Genomic DNA, 26,925 nt, shown 5'->3' with positions numbered 1-26,925 from the left:
GACAAAATTAAATGTTTCATTAGGTTTTCTAGTTAACCCAGGAAGGTGCCATTTTTTTACTGACAAAAAGGTACAAATTTTGTTTTGCTCCAGTAAGCAAAGACAGGGCTCAAAAATAGTAGAACAGCATTATTAATACAAAACAAAACAGCTGTGCTGACCAAGCAAAAGATATGTTTATACTTTTAGCATTTTTAAAGTAAAAAGTTACAAAATAATTAAGTTTGAATATACCCAAATTAGTAATAAGTCTAGATGTTAAACAAAGAAGGCAGAAAAATTAAATAGTTTATAAATAGGTGCTATATATTTACAATGTATTTATTTACATATCTAGCTACTCCTCATCTCTAGACAAGATAGCATCACATAAATCCAATAAAGAAAACAAATCTAGAGATTGTTGTCAACAAATCTTGGATTACACTAATGACTAAAGAGGCAGAGAAACAGGGCTGCAAATTATTCAGCTGCAATTTCATCTAGTAAGTACAAATGCTCACTAATGCTAGTTCCATAAAGTAACCAGCAGAAGCTCTACTGAATGGTCATTGGACAACATATAAGGCAGGAATTATGTGATTTTGATGTCCAAAGGCCCTTATGGTGATTCATGTCTCTAGCTTGTAAAAACAAGTGTGCTAACACATACCGTATTTTTCAGAGTATAAGACCCACCGGAGTATAAGACGCATCTTAGTTTTTGAGGAGGAAAATAAGAAAAAAGCTGATTGGCAGGTGGATACCACCAACCAGCTGTTCCCAGATGTGAATTTTAGCAACAGGTTCCTTGGTTGTAAGCTCTGTGCCTTGCTTTTTTTTTTTTTGCTTGCTTTTTTTTTTTTTGCTTTTTTTTCTGCCTCTGAAACTTCTGAAACTCTGTTTCAGAAAAAACTTTTTTCTGCTTCTGAAAGCCTCCAAAACAGAACTTCAGAAAAAAAAGGCTCTGAAGCTCTGTTTAGGGGCTTCTTTTCTGAAGGTCTGTTTGGGGGCTTCTTTTCTGTAGCTTCTCTTCTGATGCTTTTTTCAGCCTCTGAAACTTTTGTTTGAGAACCTGGGCAGGGCTACATTCAGAGTATAAGATGCACCCAGATTTTCACCCTCTTTTTTGGCGGAAAAAGGTGCATCTTATACACCGAAAAATATGGTACTCTTTCAGTGAGAAGAGATGGGGAGAAACTGCTGTGAAGCAATTTACATTGTATCTGCTATTTTGTAACAAATTTATTACAAAAGGAAACAAAGTAGCTGGTGAATATTTTGAAATCAGAATTTAATTTTAGGCTATTTGTACCAGAGGTGGGTTTCAGCAGGTTCTGACCAGTTCTGGAGAACTGGTAGCGGAAATTTTGAGTAGTTCGGACAACTGGTAGTAAAAATTCTGACTGGCCCTGCTCCCATCTATTCTCTGCCTCCCGAGTCCCAGCTGATCGGGAGGAAATGGGGATTTTGCAGTAACCTTCCCCTGAAGTGGGGTGGGAATGGAGATTTTACAGTATCCTTCCCCTGCCACGCCCACCAAGCCATACCCACCAAGCCACGCCACGCCCACCAAGCCACACCCACAGAACCGGTAGTAAAAATTTTTTGAAACCCACTGATTTGTACATTAGTCTGTTGTCTATGCATCATACAGTAGAAGCAGTCTTGCTGTGCTGGCAGGCTGTCTTTACAATCTGTAGCAAATGCAAAGCTTCCTGCTTCTCCAGCACTTACTTGTGAGTGAAATAACAATTCTAAGCTGATTATACAAATAGCTGTAATTAAATACTGAAGGGGAGTTGGTAACTTTGCTGCATATTAGCCTGTATATGCTGATCAATGCAAGTTCCTTTGGAGAAAAGTAAAAACTATTTTCCATCTAACTTGGTAAGAAGATCTGCCATGCCAAATCCTAAATTGCTTTTAAGCAGCTTTGTTCTGTGTCTTGGAAAGCCAGTTCTATTCATAGGCAGTAAGGCTATATTTCTTATCAGTTAACACTGGCTTCACTGTGTCAACTATGTTATGTTTACTTAACTGCCCAAGGAGCTGCTGATTCAGTTCTACAGAGGAATTATTGAGTCTGTCATTTGCACCTCTATAACTGTCTGGTTCGGTTCTGCCACCCAACAAGAAAGACACAGACTTTAGAGGATAATTAGAACTGCAGAAAAAATAATTGCTACCAACCTGCCTTCCATTGAGGACCTGTATACTGCACAAATCAAGAAGAGGGCCGTGAAAATATTTACAGATCCCTCACATTCAGGACATAAACTGTTTCAACTCCTACCCTCAAAACGAAGCTATAGAGCACTGCACACCAGATCAACAAGACACAGAACAGTTTTTTCCCAAAGGCCATCTCTCTGCTAAGAGAGATCCCTCAACACTGTCAAACTATTTACTAAATCTGCACTACTATTAATCTTCTCATCGTTCCCATCACCAATCTCTTTCCACTTATGACTGTATGACTGTAACTTTGTTGCTGGCAATCCTTATGATTTATATTGATATATTGACCATCATTTGTGTTGTAAATGTTGTACCTTGATGAACATATCTTTTCTTTTATGTACACTGAGAGCATATGCACCAAGACAAATTCCTTGTGTGTCCAATCACACTTGGCCAATTAAAAAAAAAATCTATTAATAGCTGGTTTTCAAATCCTCTGAAATCAAAAAATGATTTCTGAATTGGTTTTAAGGTTACTTTCTCTGTCAGAAATGCTTCTCAAAACTTACTCTGCACTTTCTGTAAAAAATAAGTTTCTAGGGTTTTTTTCCCTTGTTATTCAAGACAGAGACATTATTTTAAAAAATAACCAAATACTGATTATTAGGATATCAAATAGCTGCATGGATGTGATTCATGATTACAGGTTGGTTTGGGATTTTTTGCTATTACACTGATTGGCAACAAGGCAACACATAGTCTAAACACAGTTCATCTGGCAGGGCAAGGATTAATTTCCTGTACTAAAATCACACAATAATACAGAAAAAGCAAAGTAAAACTTAAAAAAAACAAATGGAAAAAGAAAACAGACAATGAAAATTAACAATTGTGGGCTGTTTGCCTAATACAGTGATGACCATATCTAAACCTAGCAGCTACTAGTCACAATTGAGGTAAACACAAAACGTCTTCATATTGTGTATATTAAGCAAAGCATTTTTAATATAATTACTTGAAAAACCTTGCCAAATATTGGAACACAAAGAGCCATTTTTGCTAGGATTCCAGTGAAGTGTGCCCAGTGAATTCTGATGAGAACAAAGCCGGGTGTCTTCTAGAGGTCTTCTTAGGAAAGGATCGATCACAGAATTTTACTTCAATGTTCCGTTCACTGAATGCTTCTCTTCTAGTCTCTTCCAAGGAGACCAACTCTCTTCTACAGGCCCCTTCCTCATGCTGCATCATTGTGATTTTCAAGTTTTTATGTTGTCTGAATGGAGACAATTTTTCTTTCATAACGCAAAAGCAAATTGCAGCAAGGAAGTTCTTCTTGAAGTTCTCATTCATAAAGGCATATACAATTGGATTGCAAATGGAATTAGCAAATCCAATTACCTGAACAATTCCAAATATCATCTTAATAGTGACATCATCATAGTCTCTTTCAAAATTACCTACACAGAGAAAAACATGTTTAAGCATCTTTTCAATGGTACACGAATTATATATTCAATCATTTATCTCATTATGTATCTGAACGAGTTAAGTAGAAATAAAAATCCAATTATTCCAAAATGAGATTTATACCAAATTTTTTTTTTTATTTTTATTGTATTTTTACAATTAAACAAGTCTTACTTACCTCTTAAGCATAACTGTGACCATTTTACATACCATAACATTCCAATTCAAATATATTCTATACACTTTTACAATCGATTTTTATTCTATTTCCATTTCGTCTATTTCTTTTTCATTTTTCTGTTCTCAATCTAATTGTACCACTTCTCCCATATTGCATAGTATTCTGAATCTATTTATCCTTTCAGTTCAATTGTCAATTTGTCCATTTCTGCGCAATCAAATATTTTTTTAATTACTAAACCTTCAGAAGGTATATTTGTATTTCTCCAGCATTGCGTGAAAGCTATTCTTGCTGCGGTTGTTATATGTAAGATGATCTATATTATTCTTTTATCGTATTTTTGTTTAATTATCCCTAGGAGAAATAGTTCCAGGTTGTGCTCTGTCTGAAGTCCTGTTAATTCCTGTAACCACCTATGTATTTTCTTCCAGTATTTTTTCGTTTTGGGGCACAGCCACCATGTATGACAGAAGGTACCTTGTTTTTGACCACATTTCCAACAGTTTGAGCTTAAATTTGGGTATATCTTATTTGGTTATTGAACTGGAGGACTGGGGGGAAATCTGGAATAGAAATTATAAAATAACCAAATTGGCAGTGTACAAAGAGAACCAGTATAAAAAGTTTTATCGCTGGCACCTGGCACTCTCTAGATTAGCTGAGATTTATATCAAATTAATTATAGGACATGTTCAGGAAATTCATTAAGAAGCATGCTATTAAAATTTTATCTGCCATATACATAATTTATAGAGAATAACTTAATAAGCTGATGATTAATAAACTGGCTCATGCCCTACAAACAAACAAGCCTATACCTTCTTTTTTGTATGTTTGTGTGCTTTCAAGTAAATTTTTGGTTCCGGAGATTGAACAAGTCCCTACAGTTTTCTTGGCAAGATTTTTTCAGAAGTAGTTTGCCACTGTCTCCTTGCTAAGGTGAACAGAGGGTGACTGGCCAAGGTCACCCAATTAGCTTGTTCCTAAGGCAGGACTAGAACTCATGCTCTTCCAATTTCTTAATTAATGCCTTAACAACTACACCAAACTTGCCCTCTTAGATAGAAAAAATCTAATATCGTACCTACATTATTTATTTCATTTTTTTTATAAAACTGTACTATTAATTTCCCACTATTAGGACTAAATTCTTGCACTAGAAAGCAAAGCATAAAAGTAAAGATCAAGCATTGCCTTGTAAAATATTCACATCGTAAGGCATTTGTCAACAGGAAATTAAATGCTGGTTTATAATATATATTAATTTAATCAAATGAAACAATATTAAACTATGATTGCCGTATATAGTATTTCACTAATCTTTTTTTTAATACTCTCTGGTATCCTGAAAGCAGCAACAGTATGAATCATATTCATTCACTAATTTGGTAGAAATATCTCAGACAACTTTCCATATTCTGTATCTGTATAGATATATACATATTGTTTTCTCCTTTATTAGCAGATGGATAAAAAAGCTTAATACAAGCTTTAACCATGTGAAGATAGGACATTAAAGTAAAATAAAAATATATGTCAAATTGTACTCCTTTTCTACAGATGGACAGGAACCCAATTAAGTTAACAGAACACCAAAACTCTGATCTCTTCGGCTTCATTATTATTTTCAAAGGCCAGAATCAGAGTGCAATTCAGAATTGTATCTTAACAATTCTGAGATAGTTTTTCTTTTAAAAACCCTGATTTTACAAGAAGTTAAAAAAAAAAAGCTCTTGAGTGAATCTATAAAACTCATTTCATAATCAGACTGAATTACAAAAGTCGTTTATTTGTATGGGCCATTCTCAATGGACTCTCAAAATGCACTGTAATTCAACTTTGCAAGGAAGGTACAAGAGGGAAATATATATACTCATATGGTATAAAAGACAAGGCATAAAGAATAACAGATAAACATAATTGCAACTTACTCAAATGTAAATAGCTTTTATGCATAAATAAGAGGCTTTTAAGATGGCTTCCAGGCATGACAAATAGATTGCAGGGGACTACATATTTATTAACTTGATTAAGCTTGACTCATACATCCCAGTAAACATGAAAATTTGTCTTTATTGGAATACATTTATTCTAATAGCATATATAAAATCCAATATTCTGGTGTAGTTTAATATATTATCTTGTTTACTTTCTTTAAGCAAAACAACCACCCTCTCTGCTACTATTTAATAGAAACACACTACTCACTGTATTCTATTAACATGTGCATTACATGGAAGGGTGTCCAACAAATAGCAAACAAAACCACGACAGTCCCCATCATCACGATTGCTCGCTTCTTCTTTCTGAAAAGAGAAATAGTTTGGACTGTTGATCAAAATCACTTTGATAAGGAGGCAATACAAATAATTTGTATGAGGAAAAACTAGATCTCAGTAGGAAGGAAGAAACTTTGCATGCAGAACATTCTATTTTCATATATCTAGTTAAATGTTTAACATTTTATTTTTAAAATAAATGATATCCTGTCCTTCTTGAGAACATTCTCTATACAGCAAGGCAGACAATATGGAAATCCAAAATTAAAATAATTTAATGGTATGATTTTAAAGCTGTGGTGGTGCAGTAGTTAGAATGCAGTATTGCAGGCTAATTCTGCTGACTGCCGGCTGCCAGCAGTTTAGCAGTTTGGCAGTTCGAGTCTCACCGCCTCAAGGTTGACTCAGCCTTCCATCCTTCTGAGGTCGATAAAATGAGGACACAGATTATTGTGGGCAATATGCTGATGTTGTAAATGATGTTCGCTTAGAGACGGCCGTAAAGCACTGTGGAACGGTATATAAGTTTAAGTGCTATTGCTATTACCACCATCACCCTTTAGACCTGGTGGCTAACATTTACGAAACTAAGCAAATTAGAAGCTAAAATACTGAACATGAACTTTGGGAATCCAGGTAAAGTTCTCAATCAGTCATAGTGTTCACAATATGACTTTAGTTCAATCATTCTCTTTTAGCACATTGTACCTTTCATAAGTATAAATGGGATAAAACATGGGCAAAAATCTACTCTTTGAGCCCCCAGAATATAAAATAAAAATGCAATAAATAAATAAAAATAGGTAGGCCAGCTGCTAGAGATGCTTTTATCCTGGTCTCCTAAAGCTGCCATGGTCATTTAGGAAGCCCTTGATCTGTTTTCACCAGTCATGCTATGTCACTACTGGAACAAGAAGAAAGCCCTGTCCATTGAATCTTATAGAGCAACAGGCTGGTAATGAATGTAGCATTGTCTACAGGATGTTCTTAAGAGACAGTATTGGGGATACAGTAGTACAGGATAATTTAATGCAGGAAGACAAAAAAACAAAAAACCCTCCCATTTTAAAATGAAGAGTAATAGAAGTAATTATGAGATGGATGCACATATTAAGTCATAAAAGTTTGTCGGGCAATGTTTTGGCTTTCTTATGAATCTAGACTCTGTTTTGTAAATTATAATTTATCAGTTCACACAGTGGATAAGTCCAGTCATCATAGCTTATTCAAGATAAAATTTGGTTTGAAAGTGGAATGTAAATAACGTGAAGTGTTAGTGTCACTTTATAATGCCTTGGTAAGGCCACACTTGGAATATTGCATCCAGTTTTGGTCGCCACGATGTAAAAAAGATGTTGAGACTCTAGAAAGAGTGCAGAGAAGAGCAACAAAGATGATTAGGGGACTGGAGGCTAAAACATATGTTGGAAGAAATATCCATCTGGGTTCAGTTCCAAGTGGGGACAAAGACACTGGAAACATGGAGACTGCTTGGAAAGATGGTTTAATGGTGGTCAGGATCACATGGCTTGAGTTCCTGAACAGAAAAAGGGCTGAGATCCTGTGTGCTCCCTGGTTTTATGATTTTTCTGAGCTTTGACCTTTCTGGGACACAGGAAGAGTATCCTGATTGGTTGTCAGACTCCCAGGGGTTGGGGGTCTTAGCTAGCCTTGCTGGCTGTCTCTCAAGCTTGCTTGAGCCTTGCCATGTGATGAGTTTCAGTTGTATTGTGTTGCAAATCATGGGGGGATTGAGTGAGCTTGGTTGAAGCCTTAATTGCCCATTGACAAAGGTGGGGAGAATGAGTGAGCTTAGCTGAGGCTTTTAATGGCCCATTGACAAAGGTGGGGGGGAGTCAGGAAGTTGCAGGGAGCTCCTTTGTCTTTAAAATATGTTTCTCCATTTCTCATCCAGGAAGGTATAATATTCTGCTTTTTAAAATATTTCCTAGAATATTTCATTCTTCTAGGAGGGGGGTGGGTGCTAAATTCCTACAATCCCTACTTTTTTTTTTTTTTCAAAACGTGAGTTTTGAAACATGCTCTTGGCAAAAATTAAAATTGATCAAATCAGTGGGTGCTTTTAATTTTCCTGATGCAAAGGAAGCCATTGATAGAGACAACAGAAAAAGATTCCTTCAGTGGCTCCCAAAAGCTTTCAACCATGAAGGTCTAGCAGCCAGGGGAAAAGTTCTGGTAAGAATTTTACAGTATCCAATTTTCTATGCCAATTAATTTCAGCTGTTAGATATCACTTTCTGAGAGCTTCCAGTCAGGTCAAGCAAGCACACATCCCAAAATTTTCACAGCCATGGTTTTCCTTTAAATTACAGGCTGCTCATTTCAAGGGTTGGTTACTGAACCTGCCCTAGCTCTTACTTTAGTCTATCCAAGATTTTTTCCAGTCCAAATTGAGGTTAATCAGTGTGCAATCCAGGCTTTTCCTTTCTTCTTTTTTAAAAAATTACACACAATGAGCCCTGGGACTTCTACTCATGAGACCACCAGTGCAACATATCTTGCTTTACTGGGCAACTGGGCAGCATCATTTGTGAGTCATAGTCAGGGCTTGGGTTTTGGATATCACTTTCTGCTATCTCTTCAAGAGAGGAATTGCCTGAGGGAATGCCCTCCCCATGGAATTAGCAGGAGATCTGACTCCTTGGGCTTTTAGTGCCACAGAGCAAAATCAACCTAAAAGTCTTGTGTGGAGGTAAGTGAAGGAATAGACTAATTCTGAATGGTGTGTCTCTGTGTGTGCCTGTGTATGCAGCTACTTTTACAATACAGGCAATACAAACATTTTGGACATATTTCCTCCCACCAGACAAAAATCTAACGTGTTCAGAACTTGCTGTGGTAGCCACTCAAATACAATCCTTACATGAGTACTTTAGACTGATTACAATGTAAATGAGACAAGACAGAAAACCTTACAATGAATTTCCACCTTCCCCATAGTCTTTCCAGTTGTCTTCTGGGAATTGAAAAGAGTCTTTTAGTCTTTACTTATACATCTCAGGGTCCTTTCTTTCATATCTTTTGGGTGGCATGCTTGTTGGTCAGTCAGGTTTGGAAAGGTCTGCTCCAATCTGGTTGCTGTGATGACTTTCAGTGGGGCTGGATTCAAACTCAATTCCTGGCTCCAACAAATGGAAGGTCTCCTCTGGGGCAGCATCTGAACCATGTGCTCTGCTTCCACAGTTGCAGAGTCATCTTTTCAGGGCTGAAAGACATTAGAACAGGATCTCCTCCCACTTTTGTGGGTAATCTTCTCAGGAAAGGCATTGTAACAGGATTAAAAGTTGGGGGTAGATATCTTGCAGGCAGAGTTTTGAAAAGAAACAACACATCAATATTGCAGTTACTAAAAGGTAATGCAGTTTCAACAAAATGGAGACACAACTGATGAGAAAGAAAAACTTCACATACTTCAGGAAGAGGATGAACAGGTAAAATCATTTAAATACACAGTAAATGCAAGACTGAATTTTTTTCTCTTGTAAGTGAACTTAAAACGTTTCCTCATAAACTTATCTTGTAAGTGAACTTAAAATGTTTCCTTATAAACTTGAGTTGTTACTTTAAGATAGAGAGGAGAAAAAAACAGAAATAGGATGAAAAGTCCTTTTACTATTTTGTTGGCGGACAAAGACAGGAAAAAGGCTCTTTCCTTTTTCTCTCTCTCTTCCCCATTTTCATTGCTTCAACCTTTTGTTTCTAACAATTTAAAATTCTTGTCTCTAGAGATCAGATACATTTTACAGTTACAATTACCTCAAGGGCCCACAAAGACAGACATACACACACAAAAACAAGGAGGACAAAGAGAAAACAAAACTCTGAGATTTACACACACACTGATCATTCCCGCCATAAATCTCAGTTAAATTAGGGAAGGCACAAATCTTAACAGACAGACCACGTGGTTCCATAGAAGAAAGAGAAAGAGACAAACAAATAAACAAAACAAAAACCCAAACATTCCTATTTATATATTTCCCTTTTCTTTTAAGTACCTTTATTTAGCCAAATTTGTCTTCCTGGTGTTATCTCTTAGCAAAGCCCATTTTTTTACACAATTTCTTCAATTTCTATTCTCGCATGCCAGTCAACACTGGCACCTGCCTGGCGTCCCAGGCCCCAAGCATGTCTCTCAGGGGATTTCCCTCTACCCTCGAGCTTACGCTTCCCATGATCCTCGGAATGTGAGGCTCACTTTGTCATAGCCGGGCACTCCCGCAGTTTCGGAAAAAAGGTATCCATGAAGGACTCCGACTCCCTTCTGTCGAGTATGGGCCCCTTCCTTAAGGGAACTCTTATTTGAAGATCACCAATAAAAAATAGTGATCCCGGAGGACCTTGCTGCCCCTACAGCAGGTACGAGCACCTCCTCTCACTCCACATGCTCCACTTTAGGCTTTGCTTTCCTTTTTTAGATACACCGATAGTTCCTATATATTTCTTTTTTTTTTTCCCTTCACACTTCTTTTCCTTTTGCTCAGCTTCCGTTCCTCGAAAACACAAAGTTCCACATTTGGCTTCCCCCCCTTGCTTTCTCTATCCTACCGGTCATGGCTCGGTGGAGCTAGCAGTAGGTAGAGGTGCGGCTAGAGGTTGCTCAAAGAGGTGGAATCAGACTGTTTCCTCAGGTGGAATCCCACACACACACTTCCTCCTTCCCTAACAGAAGGTCCTGTGCTCTGGCAAAACCCCCATGCTCTCCAGACTTTTGGTCTTTCTGCGGTTAGGAAATGCACAGAGGATGCAAGATCCAGCTGTGATTGGGAAAAGGGCTCTCTCATTCACACACATGCAGGCATACACATATTTCCCATGCTTTTCCATGCTTAAAATTAAAATTTAGAGGTACTCACCTTCTTTCCAAGCAGTCTTTGAGCTCAACACTCAAAACCCCTTTAAAACCTAGTTCCAAATGGCCAAGATCCAGGAAAACTTACCCACACACTCAATGGGTCTGTTGGTAGCAAGGAGCCTTACCTGGGCCAGGTCCATTGATTAGGTTAGCTTGGAGTCCCATCTGGGTCGCCAATTGTTGGAAGAAATATCCATCTGGGTTCAGTTCCAAGTGGGGACAAAGACACTGGAAACATGGAGGCTGCTTGGAAAGATGGTTTAATGGTGGTCAGGATCACATGGCTTGAGTTCCTGAACAGAAAAGGGCCGAGATCCTGTGTGCCCCCTGGTTTTATGATTTTCCTGAGCTTTGACCTTTCTGGGGCACAGGAAGAGTATCCTGATTGGTTGTCAGACTCCCAGGGGGTGGGGGTCTTAGCTAGCCTTGCTGGCTGTCTCTCAAGCTTGCTTGAGCCTTGCCATGTGGTGAGTTTCAGTTGTATTGTGTTGCAAATCATGGGGGGATTGAGTGAGCTTGGTTGAAGCCTTAATTGCCCATTGACAAAGGTGGGGAGAATGAGTGAGCTTAGCTGAGGCTTTTAATGGCCCATTGACAAAGGTGGGGGGGAGTCAGGAAGTTGCAGGGAGCTCCTTTGTCTTTAAAATATGTTTCTCCATTTCTCATCCAGGAAGGTATAATATTCTGCTTTTTAAAATATTTCCTAGAATATTTCATTCTTCTAGGAGGGGGGTGGGTGCTAAATTCCTACACATATGAAGAACGGTTGCAGGAACTGGGTATGTCTAGTTTAACAAAAAGAAGGACTAGGGGAGACATGATAGCTGTGTTCCAATATCTTAGGGGCTGCCACAAAGAAGAGGGAGTCAGGCTGTTCACCAAAGCACCTGAGGGTAGAACAAGAAGCAATGGGTGGAAACTGGTCAAGGAGAGAAGCAACTTAGAACTAAGGAGAAATTTCCTGACAGTTAGAACAATTAATAAGTGGAATGACTTGCCTTCAGAAGTTGTGAATGCTCCAACACTGGAAATTTTTAAGAAAATGTTGGATAACCATCTGACTGAGATGGTGTAGGGTTTCCTGCCTGGGCAGGGGGTTGGACTAGAAGGCCTCCAAGGTCCCTTCCAACTCTGATGTTATGTTATGTTATGTTATGTTATGTTATGTTATGTTATGTTATGTTATGTTATGTTATGTTATGTTATGTTATGTTATGTTATGTTATGTTATGTTATGTTATGTTATTATAAGGCTCTACGAACTCTGGAAACATTTTTGAAGGCCATCTCTCTGGAGGTCTGAACTAGAATAATTTGATTTTTACTTTAATACCCTTACCTAGAGCCCAACCCATACTCTTTCTCTCCCTCTCTCTTTCCCAAAATTCTGACTTGCAACTCTTCAATTCATGAAGTTGGAGTGAGCATAATAATATAAAAGAACATCATAATATAAAGGATCAAGATATTGCAAATAGCAAACCTAAGAATCCCTCTGTGCTTTATTGGAGTGCTCATCTTCTTCACATTTAATTATGTCTTGTCACTTTCCAGGTATATTTATTAATTACATGTAGTTCAATTCTATAAATTGCTTCATTCAAAAAATGAATTCCTAAAAATAGACTTTAGGAAAAACTTGTTTAGCAAACAATCAATGTCCTTAAGTTCACTAATGTTTTTATAGAATCCTAGGAAATAGGAAAAGATTAATTTATAAGGAGTAATACAAAATTATATTAAAATGACAGGAAGCAATATAACAACCTTTTTCAACATAGCAAACATAAAGATAAAATTATATATACCAACCGAGAAATTTTAGACATCTCACTCGCATGAATGCTCCTGAGAATACAAGCATCTCCAACTCTTTTCTTAATCCAGAGCTCATAACCAATCTTGCTATAAAGCAGTAGCATTAGCATCAATGGGAGAAGGAAAAGAATGACCAAAATGAAAGTGGCATAAATTTTTTGGTGGACAGGACTTGGCCATTCTTCCAAGCAGCAAACGTATTTCTTTTCATACAAGAAGTCATATTTATTCTGCAAGACATTAAGCAGATGTTAGTACAGATTCCTTTTTCAATATATTATCTGTAAGAATAAAATATCACAAGATGGAATGGTAAGCTATAGGAAATTATAACTCCAAATATGGATCTCATTATTAAGTCATCCAAGCTTGGACTACTTATCTATACATATCAATAAAGCACCAGGGAGTGGGCTGATACTCTAAAATGCATCTCATCCATTTTGTACTCAGTAAGTAAATCTGGTTTCTAGAAGTTTTATCTGCAGAAAACTCTGATTTTATGACCAAAAACATGGCTTTTTCACTCTGTGTACAATCTGCATATATGAATTAGTCCTCATTTAGCAACCACAATTGAGATCAGGAAGATTTTACTACATGAAACCACAACTGTGCTCATGATATGACTTCAACTTTACTTTGCTTTGCAGAACCGTGAAGGTCATAAAAATGAAAATGAAAATTTGTTGTAAAGTTACTTTGTCATCACCATCATAACTGCAAATGGTCACTAAATGAGGCAATTGCTAAACAATTGTATATTTCCGATCCTATTAAATTTGTCTATGTGATACAATGATTTCCGTCAACTGACTTGATTTATACTGCAGCAATTCAGTTCATAATTATCGTAAATGTTATTTCTAACTATATGCTACAGAGCAGGAGTATCTGCAGCATACAGTCAGAAAAGTCAAGACTCAAAGCTCAGTCCATTTTTATGGGTGTTGCACAAGTGATGCATATTTTTTTTATAAAGGTAGAGTTTCAATCACTTTACTTTTTGACATTTATTAACCCTTGCAGACATGAAATGTGATTCTTACATTTTCCCATTATAGATTGTATTCAGCTCCTGAGCATATTATACAAAAACATCCCAAATTACAATCCTGAATAAGTGCCAGCGAACAACACAACTATACCTCCACTCTTTGTACATGCCACATTGGTGAACCAACAGCAGCAGCCAACAGCCAAACAATGCCTAAAAGTAAATAGTAGTTGGTGATTTAAGAAAAACAACACAGAAAATTAAAATAAAATAAAATAATATATGGGTTATTGGCATCTGGTAGTTGTTTTTAAGATTAGCCAGTATGTGAAACATGATCAAAGTGAGGTGAGATACAACTTTTTTGATCTACTCTCAGAAGTTTCAAAGCAGGGATGAAATGTAAAATTTGTTACTACCGTGGCTTGGTGGGCGTGGGGTGGAGGTAATATGACTGGGTGGGCATGGCCAACTTTTTTTTTTTTACTTTTAAAAGCATTTTTTTCTACAACCTCTTCAGCTGAAGAGGTTGTAAAAAGATGCTTTTAAAAGCCTCTGATGATCTGGCATCTCAGCTGGGATCGCCAGAGGAGCCTTTTAAAAGCTTTTAAAGGGTTCTGATGATCCCAGATGAGTTGCCTGATCGCCAGAACCCTTTAAAAGCATTTTTTACAATGCTTTTAAAAGTTTCTGACGATCCCAGCTGAGCTGCGCGATCATCAGAGGCTTTTTTTTTACTTTTAAAAGCATTTTTTCAGCTAAAGAAAAAATGCTTTTAAAAGTAAACAAAAAACAAAAAACCTCTGATGATCACGCAGCTCAGCTGAGCATGGGGGGGGGGCAGGGATTTTTGCTACTGGTTCTCCAAACCACCTGCCACCATCGCTACTGGATCGGGCGATCAGGTCCGAACCGGGAGCATTTCACCCCTGATTAAAAGTAATGAGCTTTGTTTAAAGAAGGGTTAATTACAGAATCATATAGATTTGATCTATTTTTTTAAGACCAATATTTGGGGAAGAGAAATAGTACTGTTCAGATTGATATTCTAATTACTATATTTCTCCATTCCCCATTCATTAAAAAATAAAGGTCATTCTAGCTAAGCTCTATTTAAAATAAGTATCTTGATAGCACTTTCAAGAATGCTCTTGTACTCCAAGCTCTTTTGCATGCGAATAATTTTACTTATTACCTCTTTGTGGATAAATTGCTGGTCAATATTAGTCACTCTATGCTGTGTACTACCAGTCCAGTCATTAGCAGAAATAGAAAATACTTTTAAAAAGCCTCTGATGATCTGGCATCTCAGCTGGGATCGCCAGAGGAGCCTTTTAAAAGCTTTTAAAGGGTTCTGATGATCCCAGATGAGTTGCCTGATCGCCAGAACCCTTTAAAAGCATTTTTACAATGCTTTTAAAAGCTTTTAATGGGTTCTGACGATCCCAGCTGAGCTGCACGATCATCAGAGTCTTTTTTTACTTTTAAAAGCATTTTTTCAGCTAAAGAAAAAATGCTTTTAAAAGTAAACAAAAACAAAAACCTCTGATGATCACGCAGCTCAGCTGAGCATGGGGGGGGGGCAGGGATTTTTGCTACTGGTTCTCCAAACCACCTGCCACCATCGCTACTGGATCGGGCGATCAGGTCCGAACCGGGAGCATTTCACCCCTGATTAAAAGTAATGAGCTTTGTTTAAAGAAGGGTTAATTACAGAATCATATAGATTTGATCTATTTTTTTAAGACCAATATTTGGGGAAGAGAAATAGTACTGTTCAGATTGATATTCTAATTACTATATTTCTCCATTCCCCATTCATTAAAAAATAAAGGTCATTCTAGCTAAGCTCTATTTAAAATAAGTATCTTGATAGCACTTTCAAGAATGCTCTTGTACTCCAAGCTCTTTTGCATGCGAATAATTTTACTTATTACCTCTTTGTGGATAAATTGCTGGTCAATATTAGTCACTCTATGCTGTGTACTACCAGTCCAGTCATTAGCAGAAATAGAAAATACTTTTAAAAAGCCAGAAGAAAATTATATCCATTAGCCCACATACCAAATTGCTGTATAAATCAGCTCACCAATCACTCATCACTTCCTAGGTTGATTACAGTGGATTTCTATTAATCTAAACATGAAAGTACTTTTAGCACATGGGAACCTGATAAAGCAAGATTAATTGTTGCTTGAAGACTCAGAAATTAGAGATGACAGCATGGGCAAAATGTCATTGCTCCGACTTAGCCAAAATGTCTGAATGAGATTTAGAATTATTTCAAGAAGTACTGATCTAAAAATACTAGATTATAGTAAAATATTTCAATAAAATCATTAGACATTTTTCTTCCTCTTCTCATCTTTACACAATATTATCACCGCTGTATACTAGGAATAAGGCATGTTTTCAGAATTTATGTGATAGAAGCAGTAGTGGGTTTCAATTTCGTTTGCTACCAGTTCGCTCGTGGGTGTGCATAATGACGCTTTTGTGCATATGCTGAAGCTTCTGCACATGCACAGAGATTTCTGGGTGGAGCCGCTGCTACCGGTTCGCCCAATCCGAGGCGAACCAGTTGCAACCCACCATTGCAGATAAATGCCTTTCCAAAGGCACTTTGGTTAAGGAACTCAAGAGCTTTCATTTTCACAAAAATGAGCAGCCAAGGTAATGGCAACACTCAGCTTTGCAGACCATTGTTATTCTAATTTGTGTGATCTTAACAGTTTTCTCTCTTTCTTTCCATCTTTCTTTTTCTTTTGTTTATATAAGTATTGTGATGTTCTTTACAGAAAAGAAAGGAAAGTTAAAAACAAGTAATAAAATTGTATGGAACCTTACCCAACATTGTATATGCTCTTCTGTGGGTATACTGCCATTTCATTTTTAGAGGGTGAACAATGCCATTATGCCTTTCTAGAGCAATGCAAGTCATTGTAAGTATCTCAGTAACTATTGCAGTAGATTGCACAAATGGCACCATCTTGCAAGCAAAAGCACCTATAAAGAAAGAAATTAATCATACTATTAATATACTCAAAACCAGGCTCAGCTATATTTGTTCTTATTTCAGAGGAATGTGCAGGTGGCCAAATCTATTGATCTTGCCTGATTTCCTAAGCCTCTAGGGTCACTTTATGGGAGGACAAACTAGACAGACAATTTAGGAACTCAGGGAGTTGTTTGGACTGAGAAAAAAAGCATTTCAGAAAAAGCCAGTAGCCAATCACATCAATAATGTTGCCAAGAAAGTGCATGGGTGAAATGCCCAGGTGTCAAATTTTATTCGATTACATTTTACCTTTATCTCTTTTCTGAAGGATAGATTGTACGTGATAGGTACTTTAAAAGAATTGATTTTCTCTTCATATTGACTTATTTATTTATCATGAAACAAGCAACATCTCAAGAAGCAACATCAATTTTGAATAAGAAATAACTACTTTGAAATGAGTGGATTAAGCCGTCACTTTATCAATACTAAGTTCAATAGCACACTTGCTTTAAAAAATTATATATTTTTCCTTGTTTAAAAAAACGGTGGATAAACGTATAAGAACTACATGTGGTAGTGACTTTTCCTGGGACCTCCAATATTTTTTTTTATAAAATAAGGATTATAATACAAAACACTTCAATTGAAAGTATTCAAGGAATGCCACTTGAGTCTAACACTATGTAACATTATGAATAGTATTGTAGGAAGTTAGCACTCACCCCCCTACTAGAAGAATGAAATATTTTAGAAAATATTTAAAAGGCAGAATATATTTCCCTGGATGAGAAATGAAGAAACATGTTTTAAAGACAAAGCAGCTCCCTGAAACTTCCTGCCACCCCCACCCCCACCTTTGTCAATGGGTCATTAAAGCCTCAGCCAAGCTCACTCATTTCCCCCCACCTTTGTCAATAGGCCAGAGGCAGAAACTCATTCTCCCCACCTTTGTCAATGGACCATCATCTGCAACACAATAGGACCCACCTAACAACAGAAACTCACCACATGACACCTGGGAAGATTACATCAGCCAGCAAGGTTAGCTAAGACCCCCACTCCCTGGGAGTCTGACAACCAATCAGGATACTTTTCCTATGCCCCAGAAAGTTCAAAGCTCAGAAAAAGCATAAAGCCAGGGAGCGCACAGGATCTCATCCCTTTTCTGTTCAGGATCTCAAGCCATGTGATCCTGGCCACCATTAAACCATTTTTCCAAGCAGCCTCCATGTTTCCAGTGTTTTTGTCCCCACTTGGAACTGAACTCAGATGGATATTTCTTCCAACAATTGGCACCCCAGATGGGACTCCAAGCTAACCTAACCAATGGACCTGGCCCAGGTAAGCCTCCCTTGCTAGCAGCAGACCCACTGAGTCTGTGGGTAAGTTTTCCTGGAACTTGGCCATTTGGAACTAGGTTTTAAAGGGATTTTGAGTGTTGAGCTCAAAGGCTGCTTGGAAAGAAGGTAAGTACCTCTAAATTTTAATTTTAAAGCATGGAAAAGTATGGGTAATATGTGTATGCCTGCATGTGTGTGAGTGAGAGGGCCCTTCTCCCAATCACAGCTGGATCTTGCTTCCTCTGTGCATTTTCTAACCGCAGAAAGACCAACAGTCTGGAGAGCATGGGGGTTTTGCCAGAGCACAGGACCTTCTGTTAGGGAAGGAGGAAGTGTGTGTGTGGGATTCCACCTGAGGAAACAGTCTGATTCCACCTCTTTGAGCAACCTCTAGCCGTACCTCTGCCTACTGCTAGCTCCACTGAGCCCTGACCAGTAGGCTAGAGAAAGCAAATGGGGGAAGCCAAACGTGGAACTTTGTGTTTTCAAGGAATGGAAGCCGAGCGAAATGAAAAGAAGTGTGAAGAGGGAAAAAGAAATATATAGGAACTATCGGTGTATCTAAAAAGGAAAGCAAAGCCTAAAGTGGTGCATGTAGAGTGAGAGGAGGTGCTCGTACCTGCTGTAGGGGCAGTAAGGTCCTCCGGGATCACTATTTTTTTATTGGTGATCTTCAAATAAGAGTTCCCTTAAGGAAGGGGCCCATACTTCGATAGAAGGGAGTCGGAGTCCTTCGCGGATACCTTTTTTTCCCCAAAACTGCGGGACTCCCCGGCTACGACAAAGTGAGCCTCACATTCCAAGGATCATGGGAAGCGTAAGCTCGAGGGTAGAGGAAAATCCCCTGAGAGACATGCTTGGGGCCTGGGACGCCAGGCAGGTGCCAGTGTTAGCTGGCATGAGAGAAAAGAAATTGAAGAAATTGTGTAAAAAATGGGCTTTGCTAAGAGATAACACAAATTTGGCTAAATAAAGGTACTTAAAAGAAAAGGGAAATATATAAATAGGAATGTTGGGGTTTTTGTTTGTTTTGTTTGTTTGTTTGTCTCTTTCTCTGTCTTCTAGGAACCATGTGGTACGTCTGTTAAGATTTGTGCCTTCCCTAATTTAACTGAGATTTATGGAGGGAATGATCAAGTGTACGTGTAAATCTCAGAGTTTTGTTTTCCTCTCTTTGTCCTCCTTGTTTTTTTATGTGTGTATGTCTGTCTTTGTGGGTCCTTGAGGTAATTGTAACTGTAAAATGTATCTGATCTCTGAGACAAGAATTTTAAATTGTTTTGAAAAAAAAAGAAAAAAGAAAACAAAAGGTTGAAGCAATGAAAATGGGGAAGAGAAAAAAAAAGGAAGAGCCTTTGCCCTGTCTTTATCTGGCCAACAAAAGAGAGTAGAGAGAACTTTTCATCCTATTTCTGTTTTTCTTCCTCCCTCTCTTTATCTTAAAGTAACAACTCAAGTTTATGAGGAAACGTTTTAAGTTCACTTACAGAAAAAAAAATCAGTCTTGCATTTATTTATTTATTTATTTATTTATTTATTTATTTATTTATTATTTATATTCACTGTGTGTTTAAATGATTTTACCTGTTCATCCTCTTCCTGAAGCATGTGAATCCAGTTTTTTCTTTCTCATCAGTTGTGTCTCCATTTTGTTGAAACTGCATTATCTTTTAGTAACTGCAATATTGATGTGTTGTTTCTTTTCAAACTCTGTCTGCAAGATATCTACCCCCCCCACTTTTTTTTAATCCTGTTACAATGCCTTTCCTGGGAAGATTATCCACAAAAGGGGGGAGGAGATCCTGTTCTAATGTCTTTCAGCCCTGAAAAGATGACTCTGCAACTGTGGAAGCAGAGCACATGGTTCCAGATGCTGCTCCCAGAGGAGACCTTCCATTTGTTGGAGCCAGGAATTGAGTTTGAATCCAGCTCCCACTGAAAGTCATCACAGCAACCAGAATGGAGCAGACCTTCCAAGTCTGACTGACCAGCCTTACTACAAAGCATGCCACCCAGCAGACATGAAAGAAAGGACCCTGAGATGTACAAGTAAAGACTAAAAGACTCTTTTCAATCCCCAGAAGACAGCTGGAAAGACTATGAGGGTGGAAATTCATTGTAAGGTTTTCTTTCTTGTCTCCTTTATATTGTAATCAGTCTAAAGTACTTGTGTAAGGATTGTATTTGAGAATGTCTACCACAGCAAGTTATGAACACCTTAGATTTCTGTCTGGTGGGAGAGAAATCTGTCCAAAATGTTTGTATTGCCTGTATTGTAAAAGTAGCTGCATACACAAGCACACACAGAGAGACACACCATTCAGAATTAGACTGAAACTATTCCCTTCACTTACCTCCACACAAGGATTCTCTTGGGTTGATTTTCCTCTGTGGCACTAAAAGCCCAAGGAAAGCACTCCCTGCTAATTCCATGGGGGAGGGGCACCCCCCTCAGCAAATTCCCTCACTTGAAGAGATAGCAGAAAAAGTAATATCCAAAACCCAAGCCCTGACCATGACTCACAAATGATGCTGCCCAGTTGACCAGTAAAGCAAGATATGTTGCACTGGTGGTCTCATAAGTAGAAGTCCCGGGGCTCATTGTGTGTAATTTTAAAAAAAAAGCTTGGATTGCACACTGGCTAACCTCAATTTGGACTCACAAATGCTAGATGCACTAAAGTAAGAGCTAGGGCAGGTTCAGTAACTAACCCTTAGAAATGGGCATCCTGCAATTTAAAGCAGAACCATGGCTGTGAAAAATTTTTGGGATGTGTGCTTGCTTGAAACCTGCCTGGAAGCTCACAGAAAGTGATATCTGATATCTGAAATTAATTGGCATAGAAAATTGGATACTGTAAATTTTTTCCCCAGAACTTTTCCCCTGACTGCTAGACCTTCATGGTTGAAAGCTTTTGGGAGCCACTGAAGGAATCTTTTTTTCTGTTGTCTCTATCAATGGCTTCCTTTGCATCAGAAAAATTAAAAGCACCCATCAAGCCTCCCTGATTTGATCAATTTTAATTTTTTGCCAAGAGCATGTTTCAAAACTCATGTTTTGAAAAAAAAAAAGTAGGGATTGTAGGAAGTTAGCACCCACCCCCCTCCTAGAAGAATGAAATATTTTAGAAAATATTTAAAAGGCAGAATATATTTCCCTGGATGAGAAATGAAGAAACATGTTTTAAAGACAAAGCAGCTCCCTGAAACTTCCTGCCACCCCTACCTTTGTCAATGGGCCATTAAAGCCTCAGCCAAGCTCACTCATTTCCCCCCACCTTTGTCAATAGGCCAGAGGCAGAAACTCATTCTCCCCACCTTTGTCAATGGACCATCATCTGCAAGACAGTAGGACCCACCTAGCAACAGAAACTCACCACATGACACCTGGGAAGATTACATCAGCCAGCAAGGTTAGCTAAGACCCCCACTCCCTGGGAGTCTGACAACCAATCAGGATACTCTTCCTATGCCCCAGAAAGTTCAAAGCTCAGAAAAAGCATAAAGCCAGGGAGCACACAGGATTTCATCCCTTTTCTGTTCAGGATCTCAAGCCATGTGATCCTGGCCACCATTAAACCATCTTTCCAAGCAGCCTCCATGTTTCCAGTGTCTTTGTTCCCACTTGGAACTGAACCCAGATGGATATTTCTTCCAACAATATCTATACTTCTTCTAAAATCGCAACAACATTAACATTATCTTGCCCATGACTATTTGATGGTATCTGCCATAAAGTTTAAGAGAAATTCATTTAAAGCAAGGAAATTCTTCTTTCCTTTCTTCTGTCTTTGGTGAATGAGCATGGTTGCCTTCAAAGTGAAGTCCCTTATTATACACACTAGAAACATTACAACTGCAGAGAGAAGCACTAACTATAGAATGCAGTGTACTGAATGTTTAAATTCCTCACACTGAAACTAACAAAAAGATGCTTGAAGAAAACATTTCTGCAAACTGACTCAACCAATTAAACAAAGTGTTTGTTTTACTACTCTTGGCATTTCTTTCTTCCAGAAAGCTTCAGTCTAACTGACTCAAATTGAAAAGCCTGTCTTGAAAGAAGTAGTGAGGGGCAAAGGAAACTACCATGCTGCAAAAATGCTGCAGAGCTAAGTGCATGTCTTTGAGGACTAATAACCTTGTGTGACCTTTCCAGTATCTTGTAATACCATTAAAATTAAGATAGCCATGCTAGTTAATCTAATATTACAATGACTAATGTCTGTCATTCAGCATTCCCAAATAGCTTTGTTTTCTCATCAGGTACTATAAATGCCTAGTTTTTAGAGGTATTCAAAAATGTCCTTACCAATTCCACCAAGTATATGGTGATGCTTTTGCTCAAGCTCATTTACAAATCAATTTTGTCTCTTTGTTAAGAGCAACACAAATCATCTACGCCTATGCATTTAAATAAAACGTGTTTGACCTTTCCCTCCATCCCCAGAAAAATAAATTATTCTTTTCTCAGTTACAATGAAAAGCCCTAACTGTTACCTCTACAGAATCATTCACCAGGTCTTATATGTAATGGATGGCAATTACAGCTCATTAAATATCAGTCATCTCAATGTCTGTTTTATGATCAGATTTAAGGGCAAGAGAGTAGCCAATTATAATGCTGAATTTTCAGTTAGTTCGGTGACAAAGTTATACTTCAAAATGTAGAGAAAAACATCAAACATCAGTAGACCAGACTCAAAATGTAATTTAAATGTAGAGAAAATGATAAAATTCTAACAAATTGACAGAATGGGCAGCGCCTTGCTTGATGTAACCTCTCCAACATGTTGTAATGAAACTGCTCTAATTCAGCTTCCTTTTTTATTTTCAAAAATAAAGATAGAATGAAAAGTACAATTTCCCTTTCTTTTTCTTCCGTTCACTCATGTCAAACTCTCAGAGATTGCCTGGATTTCCCTGCTCCTTTCTTGGCAAGGCTTTTCTGAAGTGGTTTGCTATTGCCTCTTTCTTAAGGCTGAAAGAAAGTGACTGAACCAAGGTCACTCAGCTGGCTTTGTGCCTAAGGTGAGACTAGAACTTACAGTCTCCTGGTTTCTAGTCTGAAGCCTTGACTAAAATTTCCACTTGTATATACTAAATCTAAGTAACATATAAACAAAATAAAGTCAGTGATCAATGGTCATGATACCTAGAAATGCAAATCAACTATCTAGTCATCAATATTACATGCAGAGTTTCCCCTGCAATTTGTAATACATCATTTATGATTTAGTGCCGCTTTTTCCAAAGCCAAAATGTGTGCCCAGCAGATGTCAAGAATTACAACTTTGACATTCTCAGTCAGCACTACCATTCTGCTTAATTGCAGGAGCTGTTCACACACATGAACACATTCTAAAGTACTAAACCAAAATCAATATTAAAGTTAAAAAATGAAGTCCAAAATTGCACTTACACAATCTTGTTTTTTTTCCCAAAACCAGGAATTTATTAGTTTCCCTCCTGATTTAAAATAATCAGGGGTCGTGCAATAGTGAGGCAAAATTAGATTTGCATCCACATTCTAAGGAGACAGCTTGAAAGTATGCCTATAAAATCAAATGTTATTTGTCGTAAAAGACCATAATTCTTTATGATATATAAAACAACAGAAAATGTAATGAAACTAAAACATTAAAAAAGATAAACGGTATGTAACTACCTGTTTTTTATCCTCAATATAATCAATGAGAACTCAATTATATATAGAGATCGTGATTTTATCTTTTTTTACTTTTCAACAGTCACTGGTTTGCTAATAAATTCATTGCTATAATACAATCTATAAAGTATTATTCTAAAATATCATAAAATTTCTGCCACAATGATACCTATTGCTGCATTATTCTCAGCAATGAATTTATAGTTATTTTTATATATGATGATAATAGGAATACTTGATTTACTGAAAAATTCTAGGAAATAAAGTACAGAAGACATCCTTGAAGTGATGTTTGAAAAAGCTGGGAGCAAATCTCATCAGACACATAAGGATTCTCATCAAAACCCAAAACCCAACTCATCAAAATTAAGATCTACTTTGTGATGATAAGGTGGCAATAGACGGAATCTTTACATTAGAGATTATTAAACAAGCATATGGGTTCCAGAGGTCCCAAATTGAACCTATAATTAATAACTGGTCAAATCATTTATTAAGTAATCTTTGAAATTAAAGTAGAAAGGCAATTAAATAAGCAGGAATATAGTGCAAATATCTAAAACTAACATTCAAACAGTCAAATAACTTACAGTAATAATTTGAGAGAGAGGCAAAGATTTCAGAAAGAAGCATATTTATTTTAATAGAAAAAATCAGGAGCTTCAGGGAGTAACATATTTAATTCAGTTTGGAAAGCAACAATCTGAATTCAAGAGGAAAATGGCCTGGAGTCCAAAGAGTAACACACTGAGTACAAAATGAGATAAAAGCATGGGAAATGAGGGCATGGGAAATGATTGATGGATTACGTGCCATCAGCTCTTACCAACTATATAAAGATAATCTTCGATTTACCTCCAAAGCTGGGACAAGAATTTCCATTGCTATGCAATAGAGTTATGAGACATCACATGACCAAGATACTTAGCGACAGCAATCCCGACACTATTATCATCAACTGAGAATCTTGGATTGTTAAATGGGTATGCATCCCACTTCAACACCCACCTACCTATCTCCTCCATCTATTCTTTTTTGCCCGCCAGTGTGCACCCCATTGCACCAGCTGAATTTCAACATCTTCTTTCTCCCTCTACTGACTTTTTTTTGTTTTGTTTACATTTATATCCCGCCCTTCTCTGAAGACTCAGGGTGGCTTACAGTGTGTAAGGCAATAGTCTCATTCTATTTGTATATTTACAAAGTCAACTTATTGCCCCCCCCCAACAATCTGGGTCCTCATTTTACCTACCTTATAAAGGATGGAAGGCTGAGTCAACCTTGGACCTGGTGGGGCTTGAACCTGCAGTAATTGCAGGCAGCTGGTTTTAATAACAGGCTTCTTATAGCCTTGAGCCACCACGGACTAGGCATGCTCGCTCCAAGAGTCCTTTTGCCCTGTACTGAGCTGGGCTTCCTAAAGTGCCATGGACCTGGCACTGCTTCTTGCTTGCTTCTGCTTTTGGCAGTGCCCTGGGTTGGGACTGGACGTCTTAGCACTGCATGAGCCAAGGGACGCAGGAGCCAAAGTGCATAGACAGGAGGGAGATACATGGGTGGGGGCAGTCCCTTACTGAGAGTTGGGACTGGGAAGGACTAAGATGAGAATGGCTTGGATTGGGAAGGGTACTCGCTTAATGACTTGTGATTGTCAGTTAATGATGACAACAGCAAGTGTCGGGACTGTTGTTAAGCATTTCTGTCATTTGATATCTTGCTTTACAACTGCATTACTTAGTAATGGAAATTCTGTTCCCAATTTTGGTCGTAAATCGAAGATTATCTTTATATAGTTGGTAAGAGCTGATGGTACATAATTCATCAATCATTTCCCATGCCGTTTTCTTATATCCATGCTTTTAACTCATTCTGCACTCAATATGCTACTCTTCGTACTCCAGCCCATTTTTCTCTTGAATTCAGCTTGTTGTTCTCCAAGCTCTGAATTAAATGTTATTCCCTGAAGCTCCTGCTTTTTTCTCATTAAAATAAATATGCCACTCTGAAATCTTTGCCTCTCTCTCAAATTATTAGTTTGTTATTTGAGTGTTTATTGGTTTTAGATATTTGTACTATATTCCCCATAAACTGTCAGCCACTTTATTTGATTGACTTTTTACTTTAATTTCAAAGATTACTTAATAAATGATTTGATCAGTTATTAATTATAGATTTCTTTTGGGACTCCTGGAACACATATGCTTGTTTAAAACCTCTAATGTAAAGATCCCCAATACTGCCCCCACATCATCACAATGTAGACCTTAATCTTGAGTTTTGATGAGAACCCTCGTGTCCGATGAGATTTGCTCCAGATTTTTCAAGGATCTCTTCTTCAGGAAATCAAGTATTCCTGATTATCATGGAACATAGAAATAATTATAAATTCATTACACAGAACATAAGATGTAGAAGGGAATAGAAAATCTTTGTGCCAACTGATTCCCTAAAATAAATATGCGTCACACAGATACTTAAGTAGCACTTCCAGATGAGTGTACATATAACAATGAAGACTGCAGTATTCGCTTTTACAATGGCTGAATAATTAAAGCATCAAGAGGTAAAATAAGAAGCATCAGTCACTTTGAAAATTTTAGTGATAAAAGATTAAATAATTAATAGTTTCTGGACACTGGAAAAATTAGTTCCAATTTTATTAACACAAGCCAACACTATGGAATCAGAATAGAAATTATATTTTTGTTTTTTATTATTAAAATTTTTCCAACCTCAACTGAGACATTAGGTCATAAGTTACTATTAAAATACAGTATTTCTTGTGGCTAACACTATTCCCAACCATATTTCAATATTTGCTTATTCTTAGCAATATTTTCTAGCTCTATTTGACTTCATTTTCCAGTGTTTAGCTCTAGTTCTGTTATGAAATCTTCATACATACCACTAATTTGTATTTTGTTTTATATAGCTCTGTGTATTTATGCTGTTTTTTGTTTATATTACCATATCAGCTTTCTATACTTCATGAATTTCATTTGTCAGATTCAGTCGGTTAAATCCATTCTTTATGTTCATTTACCATATAAGGGCCGTAATAGCTCAGGCTGTTAAGAAGCCTGTTATTAGAACACAGTAGCCTGCAATTACTGCAGGTTCAAGCCCGGCCCGAGG

At 37.5% G+C, this 26,925-nt stretch overlaps 1 protein-coding gene across 1 annotated transcript in view; it reads right to left on the bottom strand.

Annotated features, from left to right (window-relative positions):
• Positions 1-3,222: 3,222 nt before the first annotated feature.
• Positions 3,223-26,925, bottom strand: part of QRFPR (pyroglutamylated RFamide peptide receptor) — a 36,572-nt gene continuing 12,869 nt past the window's right edge. The window contains exons 2-6 of the mRNA XM_058193035.1: positions 16,629-16,787; positions 13,933-13,994; positions 12,779-13,014; positions 6,020-6,117; positions 3,223-3,620 (exon numbers count right to left, since the gene is read on the bottom strand). Of these exons, the coding sequence (XP_058049018.1) occupies positions 3,223-3,620; positions 6,020-6,117; positions 12,779-13,014; positions 13,933-13,994; positions 16,629-16,787 (953 nt within the window). The remainder of the gene's footprint in view (positions 3,621-6,019; positions 6,118-12,778; positions 13,015-13,932; positions 13,995-16,628; positions 16,788-26,925) is intronic.

The sequence above is a fragment of the Ahaetulla prasina genome, chromosome 8, assembly GCF_028640845.1.
Source record: "Ahaetulla prasina isolate Xishuangbanna chromosome 8, ASM2864084v1, whole genome shotgun sequence".
Lineage (NCBI taxonomy): Eukaryota > Metazoa > Chordata > Lepidosauria > Squamata > Colubridae > Ahaetulla > Ahaetulla prasina.
The sequence above is the reverse complement of the archived record's forward strand: the minus strand, read 5'-3'. Positions and strand labels throughout refer to the sequence as shown.